Source organism: Syngnathus leptorhynchus, chromosome 14 (assembly GCF_054491065.1).
Source record: "Syngnathus leptorhynchus isolate UIUO chromosome 14, UIUO_Slep, whole genome shotgun sequence".
NCBI classification, from domain to species: domain Eukaryota; kingdom Metazoa; phylum Chordata; class Actinopteri; order Syngnathiformes; family Syngnathidae; genus Syngnathus; species Syngnathus leptorhynchus.
The window spans coordinates 7,271,997-7,282,115 of record NC_141208.1 but is presented as its reverse complement, the minus strand read 5'-3'; the positions used below and the strand labels follow the sequence as shown (position 1 = coordinate 7,282,115).

The following is a 10,119-nucleotide window of genomic DNA, read 5'->3' as shown; positions in this document are numbered from 1 at the left end:
TGTAAGTTGAGGAAAATAGGCACAGATACATTCTTAAACCTGACTATGCAGAACCACTTGGATGGCTCTTTAAGAGCGCAAGATGAGACCCGGTGGACTGAACCACTATTAGAGAGGGGGGGGGGGGCAACCAACCCGCTTTGCAATTGTACAATGCTGACTTGACTCTGTTGCGGCATATGGACGAGCGAGAGCGAAACATTGAACCTGAGAAAATGCCTTTTCTGACCTATCAATGTACAAAAAGATTGTTGCTTTACTTCTTTGTGGGTTTGATTCAATCAGGACTCCAAAAAAGCCTTTAGTGTCTTCTCAAAATGTCCTCATGTGGTGGCACTCATAAAAGAGAGAACAACAGTTCAACCGTTACAACTATGAACAAACGGGATGGCCTTTTGGATGACCTCCATTCCTTTTGTTTGAATTTATTGTTTGATATCTTCTATGTCAAATTGTTTGGTCATGGGCTCACTCCGCAAGCCATTAGCCTTGTCGTGTCCAAAGCATTTGGGTGACATTGACGTTCCGCAGTACACTTGATTTAACCCCATGCCGCTTCATTTAGAAGGTGGAAACTTCTGCGTGAAGAAAGCATCCATTAAAAAAAAAAAAACAACACACGACCGTGGCATGTACGTACGTACGTACTTTTGCCAGTTTAACAGGAAGCTCTCGTTAAGCTGCCTTTACCGTGATTTATCTTATCAAAGCGGCAACATCGTGACTTCCTCCCTCTTGTTTTGTCTGTTTACGCTAACGGGAGGAAGAGGAGATTCACATTTTTCCACATCCATTCATTTTTTATTTTTTTTATTACGTTTTTAGGAGAGTACTATTTGCTGGTATTCATTCGCCTAGTTCACCAACTGTTTCCCAGTTTGTTTGGTTTTCTGTTCTTTTTAACTGAAGGGAATGTTGAAAGTGTTTGTTGCCTCTTTGTGCTACTGATTATTAAAAAAAAAAAAGTTATTTCCAGTATTTGTTGCCACAGAAGTATGATAGCTTAACATCAACACTTTTTATTTGTTTTTTTTGTTGTTTTTCTTTGGTGCAAATTCTTGAGCTACTGTTTATAAAGCAAGAATTTATTATTATTTATGTATCGCTACTACCATTTTATATTGATTTGTGTTGGACTCAGTGCTTTTCTATAAATAAAGTGTTAAACACGTTACACAGACTTATTTTGTTTTAGATGACATCTACTTGCAGAGGCTGATTTTTTATTCTTGAATAAACTTTAGAATGTATATTTTGTAAATGCGGCAAGAAACTAGCATTCTGGGAAGAAATCCTTCCAAGCTCGACAAAAAAGACAAACTTCGGAGAAATTTGCACCAAAATTTGGCTTTGAGGCAAATGTGCTAGCCACATATCCCACTGTCCCAATGCTATCTGTCAAAAATCTAAAGTGTTTAGACTATTAGAGATTCCGTCAGAATAATTCCAGAACATTATTTCTTTTCATTTCAACTTTGAAAGGTTCACTATGAAAAAAACGACATGACTTCATTAGTTCTCCACATTGTTGGCTCTAAGAACACACAACATCCCCGTGCTTTGCTGATTAAAATAAATTATTGCGGAAACGAGGCACAAATTGCAAAATGTGTATCTTATAAATGTGTGGTTTGAGATCATTTTGCAAAATGTGTAGCTTCTAAATGACTGCGGTTTGACTTCACAGTTTCCAGCTGTGTTTAAATGGAATCTTCATGCATAGTGGAGGCAATTAGTTTTAGATTGGAAGAACATGTTCTACAACACTGACACTTTTGGCATTGCAATAAACAAATGGTGTCAGTGTGTGGCTTGCCATCGGCCAACTTTGCTTTTTTTGGGGTTTTTTTTAAGTTCCTGTCAGGGCGGCTCGGTGGAGCACTGGGTAGCACATCCGCCTCACAGTTAGGAGAGTGCGGGTCCGATTCCACCTCCGGCCCTCCCTGTGTGGAGTTTGCATGTTCTCAAAGCGCTTCAGGAAATGGATGAATGGATGAATGGATGAATGGATGGATGGATGGATGGACGGATGGACGGATGGACGGATGGACGGATGGATGGATCCTGTCACTCATCTGAAAGTTAATTCTCTCCACTGGTCATTGGTAGATCACGAGTGAATAAATGATTGGATTTGCTACATGTGGCTAAAACTTAGCATTGTCAGTGACTTGTGCTGTCTCAGAACTGTTACGATTGTTTAGAGCAAAAACTGTTCTAGTCGTAAAGGAAATAAATGCTCACATCTGTTGTCCTTAGCAAATCTTTGCCAAGAGGCTTTTTAAATTTCATTTTATGCTAATTTAGTGGAGTCTGTTCCTGGTCCAACACATCAATCCGGACACACGCTTGATCTTGACATGTCTTATTGTCTACCCGACTGTATTGTTGAAGATGTGACTCAGATGATATGACTGTTTTATCTCAACCATGTAATATTACTAGACAGTGTGCTCCCACACAAAGCTGAAAAATAGATTTATTTTTTTTCTCTGATTTCTTTTTTTGAATAATTGTCACAAACACTGTGTTCTTTTTAGCACTGTTAACAGCATTCTTAACAATCCCCAGGCCAATTATCCTGAAGCTCAAACCCAAATGAAACCCTTTTATATGTCATTTCCTTATGTTAAAAAAAAAAGAAAAACGTTATATTACGATCATGAAATTCTTGGTGGGCTCCAATCTGGGTTTAAACCCCTTCACAGTACCAAAGATGCACTTTTATGATTGATTGATTGATTGATTGATTGATTGATTGATTTAATTAGCTGGTGAGCTAGCTTGACTTAGAGCTCTTGATCGCAATCGGTACATATACTGTATACGTGATCAATCTTCGAGGTGGTCTGAGAGGGTCTCCATTCAGTTCCACACTATGCAGTCCTACTTCTACCCTAGAAAACTTCAGCTGTGTTAATTCCAAATATTTCATCCTTCATAGCAACCAGATTAGAACTAAATGAAGCATGTTGAGGCTGATGCATTTTCATCAATCTTTCATTCATTTATCTTTAATCAGAATGTTTTTCTTCTATTCCTCCTTCAATGCCTCTTTTTCATTCATTACAGATTTCTACAGAGCCATAAAACTCGACAATCAGGCCATCAAGATGCGTTAAGTGCACACTGGGTGGAGTAAATTCATCACAATGTGCATCTAGATTGATTGGGGCATGGAAGATGGGGAAAATATATATCAATTATCTACAAAAAATGGAGATGTGATTGCTTTACATGCACACACACAAACTCTCTGGCCTCCAAATTCTAAAAGAACTACCAAAAAAAAAAAAGTTTTTAAAAGCTTTAGCTTTGTTCTCCCTTAACGAGAGACGGCTCCATTAATATTATCACTGAGATGCAAAGTAGACATGATGTGCAATTTTAAACACTTCCCAATTGTCTTCATTGACACTTCTCCATCAAAATACACAAAGGATAAAGAACGACAAGAAAATGGATGCCCACTCTCATATCACACACCAATTATAACCTCATTAAGCAATCCCCATAAAGATTAGATGACATTTTCATTTATGGAGGCAGCACTTCCAACACAAAACTGTCAAATGACACATGTACTGTACTCTATCCATACAAAGCGAGTTGTGTGTGTGCACGTGGGTGGATGCGTGTGTGTTTGGGGGTGGTTGCTGATAAAACACTGATAGTGTCCATCTATGGAACATGATGTACAGCCTGCTGCTGTCTCTTCAGACAGATTGGATTCTCGCCCTGGCCCTCCCTCAAATGTGTACATTAGCCGCACAGACACATAAACACACATCATTTGATCCAGATGTCATTGTTTTGTCGTATTTGTGTGGTAATTATGATCAGAAACGTCCACACGGATGAGCATCAATACACATAAAGTAGTATGAATACACTGTATACAAATTATTATCCGGGCAAAGCCTTGAAGGGCGACCTGCATGTAGAAATTGATTTCTATTTCTAAAGAGCAGCAATTTATTGTTAAATGTGTCTCTTTTTCCACACACACACTTTGTTCCCTGCTGACCCACTGACACACACACACACACCCCAAGCTGTTTCTCTCTCTTACCTGACAACAATCAGCCAGAGTTTTTGTCCGGGTGTCCCTGATATAACACAAAAGCGGGCACAACAAAAGCCAGTGTGTGTGATGTGCTTATGGTACTCAAGTGACACAAAAGCAAGTGATGAAAGGCCACCTTCATTTAAGCAAGAATCACTTGTTCATCCACATGGTGATGAATTCAGATGCTTTAATGTGTGTGTGTGTGTGTGTGTGTGTGTGTGTGTGTGTGTGTGTGTGTGTGTGTGTGTGTGTGTGTGTGTGTGCGCGTCTGTCTGTTTGTTTTTTCATTTATCTATATTGTATACAGTTGCTTATGATGGTTAAACCCACAATTAAGTATTTTGTCCAGCCATCATTCCATGAAAAAAAAAAAATCATGTCTATGTTTCATTTATATAGCGGGAAGTGCAGGAATGAATTGGAGCATTGTCATTCATACAAAAAAATGAACACTGGAAGAAAATAATTCTTTCAGTCTTAAAATACAATTCCCATGAGTATTTGGAGTTTGTATTCCAACACAACAACAACTGGAAACAACAACCGGATTTAATGGAATCTACTTATGTGGTGGTGTTATCAGCTGTTGCCTTACTGAGAAAAAAACAAACAAACACTATTTGGGATTATGTGATCTTGTTTTGTAATTCCTCCTATAAAACACCTCACTCCATCCTGATTACATTGATATTTCATTCACATTTTTTTTTCAAGCATCCTATGTTTGGCTCATCCATCCATCCATCCATCCATCCATCCATCCATCCATCCATCCATCCATCTATCCATTTTCAACCCCGCTTAAGTGTCGCACATTACTGTAAATAATTGTTTACGTCAAATATGACTACATTGTGTCTTGCTGCTTTGATCCTAACAAGTTAAAATTCCAAATTCCATTCTAAAAATCACTACAGTACAGTCAAACATATACACATAAGGTTTAGCAATATATGCATACAACACTACTGTATACTCAGAGAGTTCCCAAATACATTCGGAACATAATCATCCATTCTTGTGCAGTAAGGAAAGAATCTGTTTGCTCCCCCCCCCTTCTACACACACCCGATCACCCCATAAAACTGATTCCCCTCCTGGAACTATTTGGCCAACCCTGCATTTGACACCAAAGCTGCTTTTAAGATGATGCGCTTTGATTGAATGTGTTACAGCTTAAAGCTTTATCTCCGCTTGTATTTCTGCAGCTCTTAAGGGTACTTGGAAGTGTACCATTGCACCATTAATAGTAATGTCATGTATTTTAATATGAATGTGTTTGTCATGTACACATATTTGCGAGAATGGGGTCATCCCCATTCAAAATCCCCAAAAACATAATCCACTCCCACCAGATTGATACATTTGAGATTAATAGAGAATCTTGTCTTAGAAAGCCATTTGTTGATACTTAAAAGCTACGTTGAGTGGAGAGAGAGAGTGATTTGATGTACATATTCTGTACAAGGACAGAGATTGCTTATTTGTTTTTGAAAAGTACATCATGTTCAAGTGTTTGGACAAAGTGTTTTTACGTTTTCTCCTTCAAACACTCCCAATATATAGTCTTAGAGTCATGAAAGATTTTATAGTGTCCAAACTACTGAGGCAATAAAAATAATGACTTGAAATTACAAATAGTAAATGACATTTTTGAGAAACCTTTAATGTGACGCTATAAATCTACACTTGACTGAGCTCTTGATTGTTTAATTTCAAATCCATTAAAGGGAAATTCAATGAAACTCTAGTCAAGTCAAATACAATCACCATTTCCCTGTTTATTTACTTAGGATTCTTACAAAAAGAACATGAATTCAACATTGGACATTCTTGATGATCTTTTTCCAATCCCTGTCTACATTTGTTTGAGCATTTGTTTTGAGTGTTGGTGCACAGCCTCCACGAAAGCGCCCACATTCTCTGGATCCATATCGGGATAAAGACCGTGGCCCAGATTGGCAATATAGCCTCTGGTGCCGAAACCTTCCAGCATGTGCTTCACAATTTCTGAAATGCGTTCCTGTAAAATAGCAAGGGGGGGGGGGGGGGGGTTATGGGGTCTCAAATAAATGTTTCTCTTTGTTATTTAATATTCCTCACACACATGCATGCATGCAAACCTGTTCCAAAGGTGGGTGGGTTTGTTTTACCTTAGGAGCATAAAGCGCACATGGGTCCATGTTTCCCTGAAGGCTAACCTTTCCTCCTGTCCGCTCACTGAATTGGAAAAAGGACACACACACACGTGCACACACACACACACACACACACACACACACACACACACACACACACACACACACACACACACACACACACACACACACACACACACACACACACACACTTTATGTATCTCCTTCAAATGCAAATATATCAGACGTTTCAGAGAATTCAACCAAATCTTCTCTTACTTACAAATCCATCGTTTTAAAGAGGACTTTTTTTTTTTTTTGCGCCACCCCTGGTCGTCATGGTAACAAAATAAATCTTGTCCCCTCAGTCTGCATGTTTTGAGAAACTCCCCTTCTTTGTATGTTCCAAGTAACTTGTGTCATACATTTTGAAAACAACTGTTCCTACTTTTCTACCTTGACCTTTCAAAGTGAGCAACTTGTGCTTACAAAGTTTTGGCTGACGTTTTCAGGGAATGAACTGAAGTGGTGCTTAAGATTTGAAGCCTTCAAATGCTCCCGAATGATGTCTGGCTTGCCATTATGTTGAACAAAAATTGTGTGAAACTGTCTTGAGTTTGTTTTTTTTCGCTGCATTTTTTTCCCCTTCCCATTTAGAGAGTGGATCAACACTATTGGACTTTTTCTCCAAGTCGTTTGGGTCAAAATACACGTGTGCCTCGCTTGCAGAATGTAATCTGTCCCATTGCAACACTCGAACGAGTGCTCAGTGTAAAATATTTACGTATGGCCGTATCCCGTGTGCTTATATTACCGTGCTGAGCGTGGGTCAATGGTCCAGTCAAGCCCGACCACTTCGTAATGAGACTGAGACAGAGATTCGAGAGCGTAATGTGCGTCCTTTGCAAAAACGATCTGTTCATACACACACAAACAAACACAGTTAATACTGATGAATTTTGAGAAACATAAAGGCAACTTATTGGTGCAGTGCTGCCATCTACTGGCTAAGAAAAGTAATGACATGGGTAAATGAAGTCTCAGGAAATAAAGTAGTGTGCGTGTGCCTTCTTTTTCTTTCTTACCATGGGAACTTCCTGTCGCGCCTCCTTGAGTTTCTCTTTGACGCGACGAGCAATGTCACGAAGATAAGGTAGAGAGAACGTTTGAAACTCCACCGGCCCCAAGATTCCGGCGTGGGACTCGAACACCTGCAGAGCCTGGACAATGAGAGGTGAGACTTTTGAATACAATCCAAATATTATGATGCAGTACAGTTGTATCACACACTAGAAATAATATTTTGGGATGACCACACTAGAAATGATATTTTATTTTCCATTGAGAATCATCATACTGTATCTGTAGGAAGTCTGACCTGGGCTCCAGCTGCAACCTGACCCAGCAGGTATTCAACTATGACATCCGTGAGCATCTTCAGCAGCATGTGGCTGGCTTCGGGATGTCGGTACAGCCAACGCTTTGCCTTTGAGTGAGTGTTGGAACCGCCGCCTTCTATCATATAAGACATGAGCGTCCACTGTTAAGGGAATACAAATGGTTAAGGAGCGAAATGGAGAAAATTCAACACTTCCTGATTGCTCTCAGAACCTCACCGGCGCTCCGGTGAATCCTATAAGCGGCACTTTGCCTTCAATTTTGTGTCTGGTCAACGAGATGGCTTGGAAAACGTAACCCAGTTCTTTGGTTACGTCCACTTTCACACGCAGACGCTGCAAGTCTTCTGGCTCCTTCAGAGGCTCTGGGAATGTAGGACCTTTACCTGGCACCATCTGGACATCCATACCCAGTGCCTGAAGGGAGCAAGGGAAGGATCAGGATCAACAATCAAATCTACCGCATTGGTTAAAGCTCACCTGTGGCACAACGAGGATGTCTGAAAAGATGATTGCAGCATCAAATGGAAAACGCCTCAGAGGCTAAAACAGAGAAAAGTGAAAAGAATCACATCTAAATGATAATCATCATATCAAAAGTGTAATATGAATTTGTTCATGAATAAGATATTTTTGGAAGTGAAACTTGAAAGCTGTCGTGTCATAAAGCAAACCTCAACGCCATACCTGCAACGTAAGCTCGCAGCAAGCTTCTGGCGAGCGGCATGTTTCAAAAAAGTCCTTCCCTGCCCTGAACTCACGAAACTCTGCACATGTGACAAGATGTTATTAATCCCAATGGATGCTGGACAGTTAACCAGTTGTCTGGTTAGTTTAATGGACCAGCAAAGAGCTCCCAGTACCTGGTAAGTATCTTCCAGCCTGTCTCATACACCAGACGGGGACATGCTCGGTTTGTTCACCTCGAGCTGCTCGTAAGAATGTGTCATTCTGGAGTTGAGGAAAGTCTTTAGGGCTAGAGGGAACATAAATGAACTTCATTTTGCATAGCATAAAATGATTTTTTTTTACCAATATGAGGATTTTTAACCAGTCTCTGTTAAAGTCTGCTAGTGAAGTTCTGTTATCTAAACAATGCTGTCCCACTCCCCAATGGTGCCGAGGTCAGATAAGACTAGGGTGCATCTTATCACCTCCCAAAACCATCGAGACAGTTGAATAAAAGGCATTGTAATATAAAGAATCCCTAAATCCCACTGAATAAAATAGCAGCATACAGAGTGAATAAAGTACATTTAAATTAAATATGGGGAACCGTGCTATTATATTGCATTGCTGTCAACTGTTTTGTGGCCGAATAAAGCATATGTTTGAGACAATACACATTAAGAATATAAAGTTCTCTAATTACACTGATAACTACAATTATTACAAGGTTAAAGACACATTTGAAAACTATAATCATTGGTAATGAATGGCACCTACAACTCTAAATGTCATTACTTTTGACAGTCTTTTCAAATATAGACCTGCCAAGTCATGCTTTCATAATAATGTGAGAGGACTTGTTTTCATAACAGCTAATGTAACAGGCTAGCGTCACTGTAGTAACAGTACTATACCAAGAGGACTACTCACAGTATTAGTTCACCCTTGCTCATGTCGGCCAAACTGTGGAACAGACACGCTTTTTGTTTTGGAAGACGTCTGCTGAGACATGCACCACCTCTACTAGCACTTTTACTCGGGCAGACTCCCGTAGCAACTGTCACTCGCAGGGCGCGGCCATCTTGGACTCACGTGACGACAATAGAAACTTCAAAAATTTCAAAATAAAAGAAAAATAATTTTCTAAAATGGTCTAAATGTATTTGAATTTCCTGGTTTTCTTCCATATTCCAAAAACATGCTTGGAAGAATAATTTCAAGAGTCTACAATTGTTTATGGAGTGTGAATGTAAATACCCTGTGAACTGCAACACACCAACCTGCATTTTTTTTATATATTTGTAATTGGAGGTCTAGTAATTACAAATTAAGTATGGGTCTCTTTTTACAGGAGGCTGACATAATTCTGCTACCCAAGACACAAAGCAGACAAATCACCGGCTCACAAATTTGATGCATCAATAAATACAGCAATATGCCCAAATTCTGGCCCGTGGGTCAAATCCGGCCAGTGTTGAAATTTAGACCGTCCCAAAGTCAAATCAATAATATATCAAAAATCAATAATATGCGGACCCCTGGCACAGTCTCAAGGACCTGCGTGCCACAGAAATGAAGCGCATACAAACGGGAACGCGCACATGAGCGAGCGCTCATGATCGGGTGCGAGTGCGTTCTACCGGGTCCCTTCCCAGTTCACGCGCACACAGGTATCCATTTGGAAGATCAGTGACACAAACATTTCCTCATTCAAAGTCTGCACGCCAAGGATTACGAGGACGCTCAATCGGGGACGCTGCCATAGACGCTGCACGGGGAAAGGCAAAATAATCCACGGACTACTGGTGAGAGCGCCTGTCTAATTACTACTACCGTCCACGCAGCA

The 10,119-nt window shown here is 40.0% G+C and overlaps 2 protein-coding genes across 3 annotated transcripts in view; one reads left to right on the top strand and one right to left on the bottom strand.

Annotated features, from left to right (window-relative positions):
• Window positions 1-5,830: 5,830 nt before the first annotated feature.
• urod (uroporphyrinogen decarboxylase) lies at window positions 5,831-9,353 on the bottom strand. The gene is made up of 10 exons (XM_085930022.1): window positions 9,204-9,353; window positions 8,468-8,580; window positions 8,292-8,371; window positions 8,085-8,147; window positions 7,824-8,021; window positions 7,586-7,747; window positions 7,293-7,427; window positions 7,022-7,122; window positions 6,223-6,289; window positions 5,831-6,092 (listed from the first exon to the last, which is right to left on the bottom strand). Exons 1-10 carry the CDS (start codon window positions 9,224-9,226, stop codon window positions 5,928-5,930), a joined length of 1,107 nt encoding a protein of 368 aa, XP_085786148.1. The 5' UTR covers window positions 9,227-9,353; the 3' UTR covers window positions 5,831-5,927.
• Window positions 9,354-9,940: 587 nt separating this feature from the next.
• The window catches only part of ctnnd2b (catenin (cadherin-associated protein), delta 2b), an 80,344-nt gene continuing 80,165 nt past the window's right edge, over window positions 9,941-10,119 (top strand). For both annotated transcript variants that reach the window (XM_085930536.1, XM_085930534.1), the window contains exon 1: window positions 9,941-10,078. The gene's annotated coding sequence lies outside the window, so the exon portion shown is untranslated. The remainder of the gene's footprint in view (window positions 10,079-10,119) is intronic.